The sequence below is a fragment of the Nipponia nippon genome, unplaced genomic scaffold, assembly GCF_047370975.1.
Source record: "Nipponia nippon isolate SJK-2023a ecotype South Korea unplaced genomic scaffold, ASM4737097v1 scaffold_39, whole genome shotgun sequence".
In the NCBI taxonomy this organism is placed as follows: Eukaryota; Metazoa; Chordata; class Aves; order Pelecaniformes; family Threskiornithidae; genus Nipponia; species Nipponia nippon.
Genome location: NW_028262357.1, coordinates 834,289 through 855,559, shown reverse-complemented (window position 1 = coordinate 855,559; position 21,271 = coordinate 834,289). Strand labels below are relative to the sequence as shown.

At 41.1% G+C, this 21,271-nt stretch overlaps 1 protein-coding gene across 4 annotated transcripts in view; it reads left to right on the top strand.

Moving 5' to 3' along the window:
• RAI14 (retinoic acid induced 14) overlaps positions 1 to 21,271 on the top strand; it is an 87,989-nt gene that overhangs the window by 41,406 nt on the left and 25,312 nt on the right. For all 4 annotated transcript variants that reach the window (XM_087773279.1, XM_087773278.1, XM_087773277.1 and 1 more), the window contains exon 3: positions 9,876 to 10,006. In XM_087773279.1, the coding sequence (XP_087629405.1) occupies positions 9,876 to 10,006 (131 nt within the window). The remainder of the gene's footprint in view (positions 1 to 9,875; positions 10,007 to 21,271) is intronic.

Genomic DNA, 21,271 nt, shown 5'->3' with positions numbered 1-21,271 from the left:
TGTCTAACGCAGTGTTGAGGAATGCAAGATAGTCAACACAATAGCTGAATAAACAAACTTTGCTTGCATAGTTGGCATTGTCCCTGTATCTTACAGCCTGCTTACCACTGAAATATACTGAGCAGATAAAAGGTGAGATTAGGTTGTCCAGCCAATTTCACTTTAAATCTCATTATTTCTCTTTTTCCCAACTTACTGTGAAGCAGTGGCGCAGCAGAAATCCTGAAAACTTGAAAGACCTTATGTGAGTTGCTATTTGACCTTGATACATAGCTAAAATATGTTGATTCAGTAGTTCTTCAGTCTTAAAACTTGGTTAGAAAGCAGTCTTTTCCATGCATCTCATGCTCATGATCAGTTTCTTGTTTATATATTTTTATTTTTAAGTGTAAGGAAAACATGAGGATTCTTGGTGGTCCTTGGATAACCACTTGAGAAGTGTGGGGTTTTTTTTTAAGTCTGTGTTTTGCCACGCCATGGATTTTTTTGAAGGAAAGAGCTACCATGTGTCCAGCAGTAAACAGCAGTCCACTAGATGTATTTTAGTTTTAGTAACGTCTACTGAGTGATTTCAAGATGAGAACGGTCATCTGAGTTCATTGTAGCTCAAACCTTTAGAACTGTGAGAAGAGGCAGAAGAATGCAAGATGGTCACTTCAAACAGGATTGATTTAGCTTTTTTATTTTTAAAAAGTCCCTTGTGTTTTTTGCCTGTGTTAAGATAAACATTGTTTCATTATACCAATATACACAATTAGTTCTTGGCTTTACTTTCTTCTGTCTTACAGAGAATGATCAGTTGCATGTGGTGTGCTTACTGCTACATCCTTTGCTATTTGAAAGTAGAGATAAATCTCTAGTTGCTGTATCGGTGCTATGTGAGGTGATAAACAATGGGCAGTAGCTGGACTTATTGCCAATGCTCTGGCTGTATGTTACTAATGGTTCAGATGTAGTTTTTCTTATTTTGTTCTAATGCCTCACATGTTGTAAGCTTTTTGCTCATCACTTTTCCTGTATCTCCACCAGAATGAAATTGGTTACGTGAAAACATCAGTAATTGCTTAAAAGAAAATAGAAGCCCTGATGTACCTAGATGTGATGTTAACAGGAAATCTCACTGTTCCTGAAATGCAAAGATTGATTTCTTTTATCTTGTTAAAAGGCTTAAAAGTAGTATCTGAAGGAAAAATACATTGTTGCCTTTACTAGAAAGGGAAATGAGCAGCAGCATGTGCGGGCTGTGTGCCTCCCAACCCACACAGAACTCCACCCTGTGCCTCTAAGCTCACTAGATGCCGGCCAGCTGTATTCCTTGGTCTGGGTGGACTGTGTCATGCTCTCTTGGCCTCCCTTGCAGACTTCTGGGCTCAGCCTTTTCACTTTCTTGCTCTTACAGAAATGAAATCTTACAGTTGGGTTACGAAGAGGCTGCTTATGTATGCTTTATTAACTCTGCAAATTCCCTATGCTGACCTTATGGCTACTCTGCATTTAAAGCTTAACTGAACTTGTGAAACCAAGCACAGGATTGTAAAAAAAAAAAAAAAAAAAAAAAAAACCAACAAGAAACTTACTAACAAGAAACACAAATATCTCAGCAAAACAGCAAACTCTTAAATACATTTCTTTCCATTTTCATTTCCCTCTTGAGTGTTCTTGGAGCATGGCTCACAGCCTGCTGCAAATTCCAGTCATTATTTAAGCAAAGACCACACTAACTTTTTTCTACAGCTCCCCCCTCCCCCCCGCCACTTGCTGTCTCAGATGACCATTTCAGTCAGGTCATCTTTCCCCTTCTCTGCTGGTGAAAGACCCTTTCATTTCACCGCTTATAGTCTCCTTTTGCCAGGGAAGTTTCTGGGCAGCCTCACTGGCTGATAGAAGTGCCCTGCTGAGTGACTTGCTGTTCAGTTGCATTATTCTCAGGTTCAGCATGAAAAAATGGTTTGCTTGGATAATAATCACTTCTTTATCTACAGAAGCTACCCAATGAATGGGTAATTATCAAGGTTTACTGACAATCTACCGTTAGTCTTTTGTTACCATTCCTTGTTCATTCACTCCAACTGCTTCCTGCCTTTCCCATGGTGCTTTTTATCTCCAGTTCAAATGGAATTCATGGTCTAACACAAATACAGTCTTCAGTGTCAAACAGACCTCATGCACTTTGCGTGGACAGTTACCCCAAGTAGGCACAGTAGCTCAAGAAGCAAGAGGAGGACAAAGGATTAACACTTCTGGTTGTAAAATGTTCACTAGTAACTTGCATTGCTGCTGCTATATCCACCTTTAAAGAAAAGCGTAAGCTCTGTGAGCTGCAAATGTTTTGTCTTCTTATGTAAATATAATTAATATTATTAGCCATCAGTCACCTAAAATAAGGAACATGGATGGCCAAGTGAAGCTGGACAAGACTATTTCTGTTGTAGCAATTAGTGCCATTTAGATAATATCACTATGAATTGCTTTCAAAGCCATTGTCACGCTTTGCTTTTTTGAAAACTTAATTAGAGGTCAAGACCTTACTTGTGGTGAAGTTAATGAACATAGCATTTTTCGGTATGGCCTTCAGGGTGCTGCCTCAGTGGAGTGCGGTGCAACAGAGGTCAGCTTGCAATGCCACTGGTGCTATATATGGACCATGGGCAGACTTCGAAAGGTACAGGAAAGAGCTGGAGCCACAGCAATTGAAAGGGGCCTGGGAGGCAGCAGCTTCTGGCATCTGCTAAGCTCTGGCATCTGCTAAGCTCTGAATGTCCTGGGAGCTGCTGCTGCAGACTTGGATAAGCTGTTGCTAATAAGCTCAGCAACATCCTGCCCCTCTGCAAGGGAGATTTGCAATCCCACCACACAAGTTTGCTACTGGCAAATACAGTCTCTAAATTGGGGATGGAGGGCAGGGAAAGGTGTAGTGTACTTACCCACATACCACTGATTCCTAGGTTATAATGTTTTCAGATACGCCATTCTTTTGAGAAAAGCCATCATCTGTTGTTTTAACGTTGGTGGATGTTTTGTCTAGTGAATGCATTCCCTACAATAGGATTGTTCTTGTTTTTAAGACTCTCTTGGGAAGTCCAGCACATGTGGACTTTCGTGGATGACCTTGTGATGCAGTGGTGTTCAGTGTCTTTGCCATGCAATTGTTTGTGACGCCAGTCTTTAAGTATTCCTTTCCTTTCCAGACAGTGAGTTGCTGAGTTTGAAATTATCAGGAATTTCAATTTGCTACTCAGCTTCCCTGCAGTTCTGATTTCAGTGGAGATAGCATAACTCTGTCTCCAGTAGGTTTGCAACAATGCAAGGTCACTTAAATCATCTCCTGTAGGCTGCATGCCAAAGATAAAGAAACAAAAGTTGTTGTCCAGTTAGTATTTACTCAGGTCTCTGCACATGGAAAACACTGTGTACAAGTGCTAAGTAGAACTGTCACCTCTTGTTATATGTTGTTATTTCTTGCATGACATTTACTGGTAATCACAAAGGCAACCGAGGAGGCTTAATATCCTGATGTGGCGGTGATGAAAAAAGAATGGGTACCTATTTTAAACACATTCTTTAAATTCTTGAGCCTCTCTTCTGGAAAGGAAAATGTTCACTTTGTCACAGAGAAAACAATGCGTAAAATAGGTAGTGCAAGCTTTAACTATAAAAAATAGGCTTTGATATGAAGGTTTCTTTTCAGACTCAAAGCAATCTGTCAACCTGTCAACACACTGTGTGTGATTCCAATGATGAAGGATTTTTACTGGGCAATTTCAGCCCCAGGAGTATGGTAACTACTTTATTAGTATCTTGCAACCATAGAATTATCTCTAGGTTTGCAGAGGAAATAACCTGTGCATAGAGGAAACTTGGGGGAGACACACAGTCGACAACTGTCGGTACAATTACTGTCAGTAACCACTGCCCAAGTGTGGGTCTGTGGCTGATGGAGCTGCAGTTTTGAGAGTTCATCCTATCTTGATGGCAATCATTGAAGGTGTTGTGAGCACTCTGCATTTGGCTTGAGTATTGTGCCCTTTTTAATCACTAATCATAAACTGATGGTGTAAATCAAGTCATCAGTTCTCTCCTCCCCTCTGCCTCACTCCATTAACCTTGACCAGACACTGCCCTGGGCAGGAGTGGCTTTCCATCCCAAGCATGGCTAGCTCTTTCCTGGCAACTTCTTTCTCAGGTTCCTAAATGTTTAAATATGGAAAACACTTAACTGTTACCAGAGTGATGCTTCTGAGTGAGGCCATACAGCACAGTTTCCTATCTGAAAAATGAAAATTAAGACTAAAGAGCATGCTTGAGAGGGATGTTGAATTTCAGTCAGAAATTTCAACCCAGCTCTGCTAAGCTGTCTGATGTTTGGATGTTGGCTTACCATCCCGTCAGCTGTCACTGTGTTGTATTTAGTTTCCTTGCTTCAGCATGGCAGGTGATTGTTGCAGTTAGGGTTTATTAGGGAAGATGAATTATCTGATCCCCTGCATAATTATACTGCTGTTAATAGGAAAACATTGAGTAGTTTTACTCATGACTGAAAATTTCTTATTTTATCCAAAAACTTGCACTTCTTGAGCTTTGATCAGTTTTACTTTGTCTCTTCGTACGTAATGCCCATTATCACTACCTAAATGGAACAGTATACATATGTTTAAAAAAACCAAAAAAAACCAAAAAACAAACAAAAACCAAACAAACCAACCCTCCCCTCTACCAAAATAATATCACCCCAAACCTGAAGAAGTACCGAGTGGAGCACTGATTCTGTTATATGAAGCTGAAATGTGTGTTTCACCAGCTGAGTTTTGCATGTGTTCACAAACCATTGTTGTTGCAGAATGTTAATTGTTTGAAGGAAGGCTGTTGATAACTGTTTGGCGTGTGGCCTACAGAAGGAGGGGGGGTGGGTGGAGATAAAGAAACCCCACATGTGCAGTCTTTTCCAGGATCAGATTCTTCCCAATTCGTTACACGCATGTGTTTACCTTTACACGGAGCTACTCGGGGTTTTTTATTTGCGTGCTACATGTATAGCACCGTGTGTCATGCTGTACTCCTCAGTTGGCTAACTTGCATATTTGCAACACCCTTACTACAAAACACGCAAAAACCAAAAAACCTTAGCTTTATTGCCCATGCAAAGTACCTGCATAGCTGCTCAAGTCTGATGGTTTTGGTGGTCTGGTGCTATACTACAGAGATTTTCCTGAAGACCATGCTGCTACTCTGTGTTAACCTTCAGTTTGATGTGCCCTACATGGGTTTGCTTAGAATGATACATGTTTAGGCATCTCTGACGCAAGAGGAAACATTCCTTTATACTACCTGAAAGAGTGATAGCAAAAGGACTGAAACTTCCCAAGGGCTACTTGGTGGATAGTGCCATGCCACTTGGATGAAATGTGAAAGTTGTGTCAGTGAGTGTAGACAAAAGCAAGGGGTGAGCACTGAGGAGCCTTGTGATAGAGAAGCCAGGATGTGGCACTGGGGCAGCTGAAGAAAGGGCCTTACAGAAATGTTTGGGCTGCCTAGATAAGTGGAGTGGCATGGTTTGTGGGGTTGCGGTGGAGGAAGCTTGATGCAGCGGGTTTTTGAAGTTAAGGCCTCCGGTTGTGCTGGCCACCTCAGTCCTTCCAGTACTCTTGGCAGAAAAGAGCATCTCTCATGTGCAAGTTTTCCAGGAGAAACAAGTGCTGGTGCTGCATGGTAAATGGCAGTTCAAGGTGGCTTTTACACTGAACAATATTAGCCATAGCTGGGAGTACCTGTGGTTTACATCATCCCAACAGAAGTTACCTCCCAAGTCTTTGGTGGATCCTTGATGATAAGTGTGACTTGTGGGGTCAAAACCAGGCTAACATTACAAGAGATCCAGAAATTTTATGTAATACAACAGTCGTTGCCTCTGTTCAGAGATCGGTATTTTCTGCTCTGCTCTGGGCAGCAGTGGCTGTGCAGTTTTTGAATACAGGAGGCACTGTGAGAGCCCTACTGATTTAAATGCCTCCTACTTGCTTGCCAAGTCCTGGGTACAGTGAGTGTCTTTCTGGGTGTCATATACATTCTCTTTCCTTCTAGGTTTTTTTTTCCTGAAGAGAATGGGTTGTAGGGCTACAATTCCCTATTCAAATGGATGTTTTTGAGAGTCCATTGCATGCCATTTATTTTATTAGCTGTACCTTTAACTCCTGGAATGCTTTGTACAATGCTGCTGTTTTGAACACAGTGGGGAAGAAAAAAACAGTTCAATCCTATCAGAGGAATACTTGAGCAACAGTTGATGCCTGCATAGTTGTTTCTTCTGTGTGGACAGATTTATACCTAATTTCATTTTGAAAATAAAATTAGGTCTGTAAATAGATTTATATAACTTGCATTATAGTTAAATGTGTATAATTTTGAGAGAGCTTGAATATAAAATTGACATTTAATCTACAATAATGACACATTTATTGATGCCCTAGTATGGCATCTTTATTGCTTTAATGAAAAGATGCATAACTTTTATATGGGCAATACAACATGATGACTTTTAAGCATCTTGCATAGAACACAGCTATTTTAGTTTGTAAATGAGCATAACTCTGCTGCACAGTGATGGAATGAAACTGTGTGTATCAGTTTTCCAGGAGCAAAATAAAATTGCTGATACAGTAGTGTTTAAAGATGTTATAACATCAGTCAGGAAGTCTGAAAACATGCAATTGGAAGAACTAATGTAAGCGGATTAGGTATGTGGCAGTCTCTGAAATTATTCATTCCTTTAACACCTCTGAATCACAGTACTTAGAGGAAGAGATATTAATTAGATATAGAACTGAAAACAGGGGTCTAAAATGACTATCAAGTACAGATCGTCCTATCCTAGCCTTCAGCCTCTACCACTTTCCTCTAAGCAGGAAAAAGAATTACCAGCGTTTTGTGAAAAATAAGGAAGTGTAGACTGATAGCCTTTCCCTGACAGTGAGATGAATCTGATAGAACTGAGTGTTTTCAGAGTCCCTGTGAGAGACTGCATTACTTAATGGTTTGTCCAAGTTCGGTTCTGTTTAGTTCTTAAATATGAGGAAATGTGTTTAGCTATACAGATAAGTAGGAAGCCATTGTTTAAATGAGGCATTGTTACATCTTAATTGTGTTTGTGTGTGCATGAGTGTATATTTTTTGTTACCAAAAAGGGTATGGTTGAAAACTGCAGTAAAGATGAATTAAAGTCTCTGTTCTTGTAAGAGACTAACACCATATGTGTTAAAATGTTTTACTGTTAGGCAGAACAGGGCATCGTTCTGCAACATCAGAATCACTTTCAGAACACTCCAGGCCTCCTCATTCAATATCTATACATGTCCTAGGTGCAGCTTCCACACTAGATAAATACTGAGGGGTAATTGGGACCCAGCTGTGTTACATTGCCTTGGGTCTGGGATGTTAATGAAAGTGTAATTATGGACAGGGATATAGTTGTCACAGCAGCTTCTCAAAGGGGAAATTGGCTCTTAGTTATTTCTTAAATTTGGGAGTTGGCATTAGTGTGCTTGCTTGCTTACACCAGAATACTGGATAATGGATTACATGTCAATAATGTTTCAATTTAATAGCTGAATATTGAAGGAATATTAATGAAACTGCTTCTTGAAGATGTGGCCGTTTTTGTACTAAAAAGCTGAATGCTCTTCTGAAAGCTGTTCTGCCAAGGATTTTCAGCAGGCCTTAGTCTTAACATTTTCCTGTAGCTTATTCTGTTTCATGTCTCAGAAGTAAACTGGTTATTTCAGGTCGTGAGAAAATCTTAAATTAGGTGTTGTATTTCTTTTTCGAAGTACGGATTAGTATTGGGTTAGACGTGTGGGTGTGTGCGGGGTGTGTTTAGATTATCATGTTACCTGCCATCTCCTTCTTTCTTTTCCAAGATTAAAAAAAAAAAAAAAGGTGCAGGAGTTAGGTGCTACCAATGCTTTACAGTCATCTTGGTGATTTGTGGGTAAGGGTGATTCATCAAATACCCTATATTTAAATATCTTCTATGACTGAATAATAAAAAACACAGAAACAGGACAAGCTCCAAAACAAGAGGCATAATATGTTGTCAAACAAACAGTGTTAACTTTAAAGGATTTTATTTGCAAGTAAGATACATTTTTTAACATCTGCTTTTAATAATAGGGTCCCTTTAAAGCATAAAATTCCCCAAAAGCAGAACACGCAATGAGTTTCATTTTAGGTGGAGCCTGCTGCTTGGCTGGCCGCTCATTGTCGTGGAGTCTAAATATTGCTAGGGGAAACAATTTTTTTTGGTGATGTAGTTAATGCACTAGAGTCTACAGAGGTTTATTCCAGTCCTATAAGAATAAAGAATAGAACCTGCTTGATGTGCATTTACACACCAGTCATACCAGTGCCATAACAGACTGCAATTGCTCTGTCTTCTGCATGCCACCTCCTTTGACAGAGCTGCCATTCGTACTCCTGGTTCCAGGTAGGATTCTTTCAACTCCTGTCTGCTCTCCTGCTCAGACTGCACTCTCCCTAACGTTTTCTTGATTTGATTTTTAAATAACTAGTAACCTGGAACACTTTTCTCCTGTTCTGGTTTTCAGGGTGTGCACAGCCTGTGGAGTTCATGTCAGTGTGCACCTTCTACACTTTTCCTCACAAGTCCAGACAGAGAAGCATTGAATTTTTTGTTCAGCTAGGGGCAAAAAAATCTGTGTAGAGCATCAGGACAAAGTGGTTTTTTTTAAGTTGAGTATTTCTCAAGGAGCATATTAATATGAATTTAGTCATTCCAAAAGTTGTGTAGAAATTGAGTGCTAATGAATAGGCAGTCATGCTGGAGATGAGCTGACTGATGTCAAAGAGAAAGGCATAGTCTGTTGAAGATAACTCCCCTGAGTGTAGCAGGGTGCTAACACTAATCCAAATGCAGCTTTTAATTGCACCAGATTGCTCTTCCTGAAGGCTGAACCCTGTTATCCGTCCAGGCTAGAAGGCGCGGATGCAACTTTCAGTCCTTTTCCAGACCTTGTTTTGCTGTGATTACATGGGATACAGAAGGTCAACTGTCCTCTCTTTTCTTAGTATCTTGCTAAATCCAGCTTGGAGGTCTGCTAGAGGAAATAGGCCATGTCCTGAGAGTTCACGGGGGGGGGGAGAATCATCACGTTAGGAAGTAGTGTCCTTTCCCTGATTCAGCTGATGAGAAGGAGCAAAAAGACTTAATGGCTAAAGTTTGGAAAGATTTAAACGTAGGCTGGTCATCTTTTCTTGCAGCAGCACTAGGGATGTGCCATCTATCTGTGTGGTTGATTTTTTTGTTTTAAAGACAAATGTGGGGGATAAAAGCTCAGTAAAGCTAGTTACAGTCTGCAAAGGGCAGTCTCTTAACCTGTTACTCTCTGCAAAGTATGATCTGGGAAAAGCCTTAAATATGGAAAGTTTTGGCTGGCCTGTGTTATTAGGGTGGGGTGTGAATTAGCTGAGGCACCTCATTGCTTATCCACATGATGTATGTGATGAAGGTCCGATGGGGCCACTGCAACTCCAAAATAGAAACCAGAACTAGACAAATGAAGGAGAACTTTTTCAAATACAGTAAGAACAAATGGATTTTTTCCTGCACTATTCTTCTGCAGAGTTTCCATGTTAGAGGTCATCTCCAGTGATCGCTTAGGCCCTGGCTTGAGCCATTAAGTCCTTGGGAACTTGTGCTGCACAGCTTGTGAATTACTTTTATGCAGCTTTCTCTGTGCCATTTCTTTGGGTTGGGCTTGTGTTTCAGCTTTCAATGGTGATAGACGCATTCAGGATCGTTCAGGAGAGCCTGGACACAGTGCTGGTACTAATAATATTTCTCCCTTCTTTTTCTTTTACTGCAGACCAACGAGTGGAATAAGAATGATGATCGGCTGCTGCAGGCAGTGGAGAATGGCGATCCTGAGAAAGTGGCTTCATTGCTGGGTAAAAAGGGAGCCAGTGCCACGAAACAAGATAGTGAGGGCAAAACTGCGTAAGTCCAAATTAAACTTGTGATTTGAGCACAAGGGCGGGACAAAAACAGACTTGGATGTGTATGCCACTTACATGAATTAAGAATCAGAGACCATCCTGAAAGTGAAGTTTTCTTTTTCATCTGAAGCACAATACATTCTGGAAAGCTCCTTTCTGGTAGTCTCTATTTGTAATTCTACATTTAAAATGCCATTTCAGAATCACAGACCCATTGAGGAAACTTGAAGCTGGATTGCTGGGTAGATTGGGGCCATTTTAGGGCAGGGTATTTTGGGACTCAGGAATTTCGTGGCACACTGCACACTCCAAAAGGCATTAATCTTTGGGGCTATTTTTTCCCATGGACATTAGTTTAATGACATAGAAATTAAGACAAATTTTCTTTCTGGTGGGTTGGTTTGAACTGAAACTATGATGACTGGGTTTTAAAATCTTGCAGATGATAGTGATTTGTGCAACTGTCCCTTGTTTTGGTTGAAGTTTGGCAATCACAGTTTTGTGTGAACGAGATTCTTTTGGCAGTCTCAATATATTTCATACATAGCATTTTCTTCTTTGATTCTTCCTATTCTTCTCCTGTGAACATTCTGAATTGTGGAAGATAAAAGATTCCAATAAGAAAACTACAACCAAGAGTAAGCTATCCTTAAGCTTTCTTTATGGCATAGAAAGATGATTAAATGGATAAATGAGAAATAGGCATCCCATGACAGAACCAAAGCCTTCATAAAATTCTGGATGGATAGGAGTGGAAAGGAAAACAGTTTCTAGGCTTGGGAGAGGCAGTGCAAAGCAGTTTGTACCAAAGAGTAAGTTCTAATGAATTACCTCTGGGTTACATTTATTGAGTCACGCTCTGCTTCTTGCTTGGTCTGTTTGAGTTTCCTACATCTGCTCCATTTCTGTTCTGCATCTGAGGAAACTGAATGATGGCAGTGACTCATAATGACCTGCAACTTCTTACTGCAGAAGTCAAAGTCCTGTAATTTCTTCAAGTGGGTTTTCTCCACACTTTAATATGTTTTTAATTTTAAAGAGTTGCATACACGTGTTTTTCTTTTGAACATAATCAAAGCATGACTTCCATTGAATCTTCTGAATTACAGCTATTTAGCATCTCATGTTTCTACAGTCAACATAACTTCAGAGCTAGATTCTTAAGCTGCACTGTATCCAGGGTAACACCTAGTTTGCAAGTTTCACGTATAATTTGGTACTATGAATTTTTCTAGGAAATTGTCAATGGGTACGTACAAGGCTCTTAACTCTAAGAAATAGGATTGTTGTAACTGTAGGGATCTAGTGCAGTGATTTTCAGCTTTACAGGGATACACTACAAAATTCCCCTTTTTTCTCTTTATTTGCAAATACAAAGAAGTTGATGACCATATATTTATATTAATGATGCTGTTACTGATAATGCAGATACAAGTACTTCTTTTAAGATCAAATGTGAATTAATGGTATGAAGATCTCTGGTTCTGCTTGTTCCATACGTTCATTTAATTGTCATTTACTTTTTTAGTTATTTCTGTGTAGTGGTTTAAAAGAAAGCTTGGGAGAGAACAAAGAAAAATAGTATTGCTGTGGTACAGAAATACAGTGTGTCAACTCTCATTTTGTTTCCAGTGCTTTGGGAAACTTAGCAGGCCTGCTCAGGTTATTGCTGTCTCAGTTTTGAAAGATAGAGACTGACAGGTGTAGAAACAATGACACTGATCTGGAGAGACATAGCTACCAAGGAGTACCATGACCCAGAATGTTCTCCAGTGTGGCTTATTAATAATGGGCAGCATCTTGTTTGCATTTTTCCCACTTCAGAGTCTTTTTATAGTGTGTGCAAAATGAAGTACAGCCATCATTTCTGCATAGGTAGGCTTGTTTCTCCTGTGTTTTCAGTGTGATGCCAGGGCTTCATTCCTGCACGGTGATTCTGGGTGCCTAACACAGCGGGTTTGCCGTATCTCAGAAGCTCTGCTTAGAGGCATAGACCCTGCTGCAGCCCAGCATTGAGGTCTGTTCGTGTCTTGCAGAAGCATGGGACTAGTTCATCAGCTACCTCACCTGTAACGTGAGAGACTCTCATGCTGGGAACACGCGGTCTGGAGAGGTCTTTTGGGGACAACTGGCCACCATCGTGCTCAGATTTCACTGGTTACATTTTAGAAAGTGGTCTGCAGTGCCATGTGGGAAGGCAGCTCTTTGTATGAGTGGTCTATTGATCCCTCTGAGTATATATTGATGCATTTGTTTACATAATTAGGCTGAAGGTGACCGACTAGAAGAACATGATGGATTCAATTATATAACAACGTGCGTAATGTGATTAAAGACTTTGGAATGTGCTTGAAAGCGAAAAAGGAGAAAAAATTACATGTTGCAGTACAGGTTTGTTAGGTCTGTCATTGTCTGTTCCTTTAAGGTGTGACATGTTTCTTTTAAGATCTTTTCTTTTTCATTCTTTTTGTTAATAACCCTGTAAACAAAATTCTCGGTACTGCCCAGACCTTTATTTGAAGCATAGTAATATAGTACATTATTTTAAACAGAAGATGGAGAGGACTCTAATATTTCATGCTTAAAGGGGTGCTTCTCAGTTTTTGTTTTATAATCAAATGGCTTCTTAATATAAAATGCTTGAACTGAGAGGAACAGAGACCAGAACCCAGGATTTTCTCTATTTGTCTTGTTGCGTACTGTATAAATCATTCCACTGAGTCCTGCTACAATGTGCTCCAGTTCTGGCTCAGTTTTGGACATAACCACCTAAATTTCACCTATGTCCTCTTATGCCTCTGTCCTATAAGTCCTTTTCTTTGTGGCTTGCCCACATGCAATAAAATAGAGATGCTTAAATTAATGAGGTCTAGGTACCAGTAAATTTCCTAGAGGTAATATTTACAGATTTTCATCAGGCAGTTTAACTCTCCAGCAGTACCTCTTAAAAAAAGTATTTAAAAATATTGTCAGAGTAATGAAATGAGTTTTTTAAGACTTGTCTGACTTTCCACACCACCACCCTGCCTCTGACTCAGTTCTTTCTATAAACAATAAATCAATTTTAAGGCCGTGGAGCAAATCCACCTTTGGCATAAGTTGACACAGCCCCATTGTTGCTCCCACTTACGCAGCACAGACCATTGCCAAGCACACTTGTAAGAGAACCTATCTGGAAATCTGACTCTGCCATTCTACTCTTATTCTGCCAGATAGTTGTTGGTTGTTTTCTTTTTTTTTTTTTTTTTTTTTTTTGGTCCGGCTTCCTTAAACAACAACATAGCGCTTTCCAATTTGGAACTTGATCATTTAAACCCACTTAAACTAACAAAAAAGTGTTTTCAAAGAGAGCCTTTTCAGGAGGGGATAGGATTCATTCATGTACTGCACTTTCCACAAGAGCAAGTGTTCAAATGGGCTGTTATTTAAAGAAGCTGCTGCTGTTATTGAAGGGGAGTGTTGGAGGGAGAATTTTGGAAAGGATTCACAATGTATAAATGGCAGCACTTCCTTGTCGTAAAGTTATTTAGTCTGTGTGCCAGTCCATCGCTGCGTGTTTCTGCAAGGTACTGAACTGGAATTAAATGCTTATGGCTATTAAATGAAACAATAGGTCTCTGTAATTTTTTTAACTGCAATTGAATCAGCTGTTGTTTCATAAAATGAGTCTGACAATGGTACAAAAAAGCTTTAGAAACCTCCACAAATGCACTCTTTTAAGGACTCTTTCACACACCTTTTGTCAATAGCAGTTAGTAGAAATTATATATTTTAATTTGAACCAGAATTTTCATGTATTGGAGGCTGAACTGATAATAAATTTTGGAGCATATTCCAACCCCAAATCGTTTATATTTATCATGTACATAGTATCAATTTTTTTTTCTTTCGGATCTTATTGTACAAGGAGGTGGGGCAAGTGGCATAAAGGATATCACTGTTCAAAAACTAAATCAGGTTTTAATTACCTTTGAGAGAGAGTCTTTCCTTGTACGTAACAATATTTATCGTAAAGGAAGCTATTGGAAGAATACACTTACTACAGTTGTTATACTGTTCTAGTTGAGGGAGAAAACCATAGAAAATGGTTTAGACAGACCATCTCCAAAATTGGACAAGTCAGGTAAGCCCAGTGCCTATGAAATGGAAGAATTGTATTATCCTCCTTTTGTTGACTACAAATTGCTATAAATCGTGTAGGACCTTTTAAATTCAGGCCATCTCTACATTATTTTCTTGTGCATGTGTTGGGGGTCCTCAGTCTAAGACCATGCTGTAGAAGATGTTCCTTTTGTACAGATCTGTGTCGTCTCTTAAAATTGCCTAAACACTTAAGTAGAAAAGCATACTAGCATACTGTCTTTTGAAAATTGTTCCAGGGTAGGAGCTACAAGAAAGGTCTAGTGCCTGAGGATTGTCATCTCTCCAGGACTGGAGTTCACTGGTGTTCCAGTGACCTGATATGATCCCTGACAGAAAATATATTTTTAATTTACTTTTATCATGGTGTTTAATTTATGATGGTCCAGATGGTCACAATAATGTCTAGGTTTCAGAGCATGAGCAAAATAAGGAAAACCACAATGATCTTCACCTGTGCTTTATCTCTAGCCAACAGATGGCTGAAATCTGGTTCTTATTCCAAAAATTCTTGTAACGTTTATTTCCTTGGGAGGTTTGGGTGTAAAAGCTTTTGTCTCTCCAAAACTTTCCTGAAGTTTTTTTCAGGTTCAAATCCTATATAATAAAACAAACAAATTCCACTTATTTAAAGAACAAACTCCCTATTTCATATAAAGTTCTTTGAGCACTGAGAAACATCCCAACAGGTTTTGCATCTTACATGCACAGGACTTCCTTCAGATGATAGCTAGAGTTCAAAGGGAAAGCAATGAGTCTGCAATTTCTTCTAGGAGCCAGCTTGCATCTTATGTTTTATACTTGCTTTTTCACACAAGCTGTTAGGATGGCTGTTCTTAATAAACTATTGCATTTCATCATCTGTTAGTAGGGCTGTCACCTCAGAAGAAAGCAAGTCATCTTCTGACGGGCCCCTGTACACGTGTTCGGATAGCCTGTGAGCTGCCTGTTCCACTCCTGCTTGTCGGTAGGATCAGCCAAACCTGTAATGCAGCATCAGGCAGCCGCTGGAATTCCCTGTAAAGCGGCTCTATTCGCAGAGTTGCCAAGTACCCAGATTTTACCAGTCCTGGCCAGTTTTCAAGAAGTTTGTCAGTTGCTTGGATCAGAGCATAGCCTAGATGCTTGGAAGTTTTCTATGCCTGGCTTGAAACAGCTGCTGCTTGGCTCACGTGGAGGTGGAACCCAGTGCCCCGCTTCTGCGTGAGGAACGCTGTGGCTGCTCCTTGCACTCGTCTTACCTGAGCTGGCAGGGGAGCACGAGGGGAGCGTGTCTCTCATGGGTCGGGCCAGAACCAGGCTCTCTAAGGCTGGAGGGGACAGGGATAAGGCTGCAGCTGTTTTTCAGATTTATAGCTACGTCATGGGCTGCAGTTGTTTTACATGTTTCTCAAATACTTACGCAACCAAATGAGCTGTATGTGTAGATTTTAAGTACACCAACTGGCTTCTGCTGGCTTAAAAATGTACGCTAATCTAGGAGGGGAAAGGGAACAGACAGCCAAAAGAGACCAATGTGCAAATGTTGGATTTATTTCATTTTTTTAACTTCAAAATGAGGTCTCAGGCAATAGACTATGCTGGTGGGTGCTTATTTATTGGGCTTATATATCACTCTGCATTTTATGCTGCCTGCTTTACAGGTGCATTCTGTGTTAGGAAAGTACTAACTGGAAAATGTAGGAAAGCTCTGAAGTTGCCTTTTCCTGCATGTATCTGTGTTCCAGTCCCTACTCCTCTTCAGAAATGTGGAATCTTAAAAGCTTTAGTAGTGTAGTTATTCTGAAATGCAAAATAAAAGTATATTGCCATAATCATTTAAAGAGTTTATAAAAACAAATGGTAAGAGGTCGTCTTAACGAGTGGTCTCTGAAGAATGTGTTACTAGTAGGTTATTTACATAAGTACATATTATTGCACTTGGTTTATAATTCCTCTATGAAGTAAGAGAAGTTCACTTTATACACTTTAATAAAAAAAAAAATTCCAAATTGTTCTGTTGCTTCAAATCTGAAGAGGTCTGAAGTATTGTAAGTGTAAAAGGCACAGAAACTTCAAACGCAGCACATAACCCTGAGCTATCCTTTGTCAACTTCCCTCATGTCGCATAAGAATATCCATGCTCTTTGGTTCTTGGAGCACTATATACAGTTCTTAAGCCTTGCTGGATTTTCATGCAACAAAAATATTTTCTTTAGATTAACTTCTACTCAGTTGTTCTCAGCTGTTCCGGCCTTTTCCTGGCCTCTTGTTATGCTAACATGGTTTGGGATTTCCTTGCTCTAATTCCATGACTTTTCATGTACTAAGGTGGTTATTAGCATTTGCTGGCCCATAGGCAGCAATACCAAGTGGGTTGTGTTGGAGGATGAAGGTCAAGGGAGATGCTAGTCATTGCTGTTGGGCTTAATTTTAACTCTGAACTCTATCCTGGCCTTGCAAGAAAGCGCAGCAGATGGCTAGCTGGTTTTACCTAACTCAGGAAGGAAGTTAAGCTGATCTGGGCACATCCATGACATCTTCAGGGATTTCACCCTATGCTAAAAAGCCGTTTTGCCAGAAGGCATATATATTGAGAAGCTAACTGTGCACCCCTTTGGGCTTTAGATGTGGGATGTGTTTTTAAAGAAACTATCAGAAGGAATCTTCCCTACTTCTCTGCCTTCCTCCATCCCTCTGAACTTGGCTTTAGAGGCACAGGCAACACTGCTCTCATTTCTAGGCTCTTCAAGCTTTTTGAGACTTCACTGTTTGTTGTACTTTGTCCATTTTCCTATCCTACAACACCAAAACTAAAAGAAGTATTTCAAAACTTCAGACTTTTCTGTCAACACCTAGGAGTGCCCTGAAGCTCACCCTTGGCAGAATCTCTGTTGCAATTTGCTGACGTTAGTTATTGAGGGACTTTAAAAATGGACACTCTGCAGGAAACTTCATATGATAAATCTAAATTGAGAGCACTTATGTTTACAATTAATGGTACATGGAAGAAAAGTCTATACGTTTCAGACTTCAAGTGGGAGTTTGTGGTAATGTGGTAATAGAGTTTGCCAAAGAAAACTGTGTATGAAAATGGAACTGCTGGAACACAACCTGAGAGTGAAAACTATAAAGCTTCTGGGGATCCCAGAAATCTCTCTGAAGAGCAGCTGGGTGGATATTTTTGCTGAGTTTGAAGGCTAAAATCAGGAGTCTGTAGCTTGCCAGCTCCTGTGTTGCATGATGCAATTGCTTCTTTCCTATTAAAAAAACAGCCGTTCAGCAGGCTTGCCTTTTATTAATGTCCTATACCTTGAGGTGTGTATGATTGAAGCAAGACTTTTTATGCTATGAGGCAAAGCTGGAAACTTTATATGAAAACTGCGGGTTTTTTAGGTTGTGGGGTGTGGTTTTTTGGTTTTTTGGTTTTTTTTTTTTTTTTTTTGAAAGCTCTTCCAGAATATACACTAATGCAGAAGTGGCATGTAGGGGTTTTGCCAGAGGGCTGTGTGTGTATTGGGGCAGGGCAGATGCCATCTCATGTTTAAACAGAAGATGGGAGAACACAGGCTGTGTGCATTGCTTTACTTTGCAGTGGCTGATGCTAAGGGGGAGAGAGGGGAAAAATCTTCCACAGCTCTTAGTAAATCCATACCTGCCTATGTCAACTTCTTAAAATCTTAACCTGCCTGCACTCCAGAAGATGTTAGTAGCAACTCATTCATTGAATGTCTTAAAACTCAGAATCTTTAATTTTCTCAGTTTGTAATGGTGCCAACTCTGGCTTGAAAACCAAATGTATTTCCTGTAACTGTTTTTCCTAAGCTGATTTTTGCAATTCTGTGGCTGCATGCATCAGGACCCCCTGGGAAATGGCCCTCAGGGACAAGGGAGCAGAACAGAGCTGGCAGATCTTCAAAGACACTTTCCATAGGGCACAAGAGCTCTCAATCCCCAGGTGCAGGAAATCAGGCAAGGAAGGGAAGAGGTCGGCATGGCTGAGCCATGACCTGTTGGTCAAACTAAAGGGCAAGAAGAGAATGCACAGGCAGTGGAAGAAGGGACTGGTATCTTGGGAAGAGTACAGGGACACTGCCTGGCTGTGTAAGGATGGGATCAGGAAGGCCAAGGCTCAGCTGGAGCTGAACCTGGCGAGGGATGCAAAGAATAATAAGAAGGGCTTCTACAGGTATGCCAACCAGAAAAGGAAAGTTAAAGAAAACGTACCCCCTCTGATGAGCAGAAGCGGCAAGCTGGTAACAACAGTCAATGAGAAGACTGAGGTACTCAACAACTTCTTTGCCTCAGTCTTCACTGGCAACCCCTCTCCTCACACCTCCTGAGTCAGTGGGCTATTTGACAGGGATCAGGGGGGCTCTCCTCCCACTGCAAGAGAATATCAGGTTCGTGACCACCTGAGGAACCTGAACATACAGAAGTCTATGGGTCCCAATGAGATGCATCGCAGAGTCTTGAGGGAATTGGCTGATGTAGTTGCCAAGCCACTCTCCGTGATATTTGAAAAGTCATGGCAGTCAGGTGAAGTCCCTGGGGACTGGAAAAAGGGAAATATTGCACCCATCTTTAAAAAGGGTAAAAAGGAGGACCCTGGGAACTACCGACCTGTCAGCCTCACCTCTGTGCCTGGGAAGATCATGGAACAGGTCCTCCTAGAACCTATGCTAAGGCACATGGAGGACAGAGAGTGATTCAAGACAGCCGGCACAGTTTCACCCAGGGCAAGTCATGCCTGACCAACCTAGTGGCCTTCTATGATGGAGTGACCTCATCAGTGGACAAAGGAAGAGCCACGGATGTCTTGTATCTGGACATCTGTAAGGCCTTTGACACGGTCTGCCACAATATTCTTCTCTCTAAGTTGGAAGGATATGGATTTGATGGGTGGACTGTTCGGTGGATAAGGAATTGGCTGGATGGTCACATCCAGAGGGTAGTGGCCAATGGCTCAATGTCCAGATGGAGAAGAGTGACGAGTGGTGTCCCTCAGGGGTCCGTACTGGGACCAGTACTGTTCAATATCTTCATGAATGACACAGACAGTGGGATCGAGTGCACCCTCAGCCACTTTGCAGATGACGCCAAGCTGAGTAGTGCAGTTGACACACCTGAGGGATGGGATGGCATCCAGAGGGACCTGGACAAGCTGGAGAAATGGGCCTGTGTGAACCTCAGGAGGTTCAACAAGGACAAGTGCAAGGTCCTGCACCTGCGTTGGGGCAATCCCCAGTATCAATACAGGCTGGGTGATGAAGGGATTGACAGCAGCCCTGGGGAGAAGGACTTGGGGGTACTGATAGACGAAAAGCTGGACATGAGCTGGCAATGTGCTGTCACAGCCCAGAAAGCCAACGGTATGCTGGGCTGCATCAAAAGAAGCATGGCCAGCAGGTCGAGGGAGGTGATTCTGCCCCTCTCCTCTGCTCTGGTGAGACCCCACCTGGAGTGCTGCGTCCAGCTCTGGGGCCCTCAGCACAGGAAGGACATGGACCTGTTGGAGCGGGTCCAGAGGAGGCCACAAAAACGATGAGAGGGATGGAGCACCTCTGCTATGAGGAAAGGCTGAGAGAGCTGGGGTTGTTCAGCCTGGAGAAGAGAAGGCTCCAGGGAGATCTTATTGCAGCCTTTCAGTACTTAAACAGGGCTTATAAGACAGATGGGGACAGACTTTTTAGTAGGGCCTGTTGCGATAGGACAAGGCGTAATGGTTTTAAACTAAAAGAGGGTAGATTCAGACTAGATATAAGGAAAAAAATTTTCACGATGAGGGTGGTGAAACAATGGAACGGGTTTCCCAGAGAGGTGGTAGATGCCCCATCCTTGGAAACATTCAAGGCCAGGCTGGATGGGGCTCTGAGCAACCTGATCTAATTGAAGATGTCCCTGCCCATTGCAGGGAGGTTGGACTAGATGGCCTTTAAAGGTCCCTTCCATCGCAAAGCATTCTATGATTCTGTGATTCTATGTGTGTGACAGGATTATGACATGAACTGCCAGCATTTAATGAAAAGCTGCATTTATTACATTTACTCTTAGGAGGAGATGAAATGGGTGCAGTGTGAAGCTATAGCTTGTATTTGTTTAAAAAATAATAAAAAAACTAAAGAACTAGTAAATATTGATAGTGGTAACTGTAGATGCCTGATTTTCCAAACATCTGGATGGTTCGTCCGTGATTAAATGACTGGTTGTTCTTAAGACAACCTATATATCTCCTATATCTTCTCAAATGAGTGACTTACTGTTGATAATGCAGTCAGAGAAAGATGAAGATTCTGTGGCTTTCATGGGGAAATATTCATGGTTTAATCTTAGCTTTTAGGTTTAAGGTGAAGTTCTACATCCTATTCCTTCCTCTGCACTGACAGGGTGCACGCATCTGTGACTGTGTGATGAAACAGTGGAAGGCAGCTTTGGTTTTCAACTGGTTTTGTTCCCAGTATCAGCTCACCAGCTACACAGGTACCTACCTACATGTCTTGGTATAAGGAAGAATCAGAAATGGGCAGGCACTGCTAATGGAAGCATAATTCTTGCTGGAACAGAGAGTTACTAGTTTTCTGAGAGCCCTGTCTGGGTTGGCAGAGGAAGGCAGAAAACACCTCCAGTTTCAGGACCATTCTGGGACTTTCCCAATCTTTGAATCTGAAGGTGATAATTTTTCCATGAATTATATTCAGGATGTGTCAAAAATTTGTTTTGTTTAAAAGGCTTACTTTCATCATTGGTTTTTTCCTGATAAAATGTCAAACCATTCACAGAAGAATAAACTGTATTCTTCTCTAATTACTGGTCATCGTGCCACATGTGAGAGGAGACCACACTGGACTTCCTCCTGAGTGACAGCAGGCACTTCTTTCACGCACAGAATATGCTGCTGTAGTGGTACTCACAGCCCTTTCTCCTCCAGGTCAGGTCTTGGGCACTCTAGCACTTCTGCCACTCAGCCTGTGGTGGAAAACAATCAAAAGCCAGATATCATTTAATGTATTTATTTTTGCTGGTTTTACTGAAGTGGAAATTGAGGCTTTGAGGGATAACAGACACTGTAAACTAGGTGCTGCCTCTAAAATGTGTAAAACCTCAAGTCAGTGCAGAAAATCAGCCAGGTTACCAGTGGGTCTCTTTC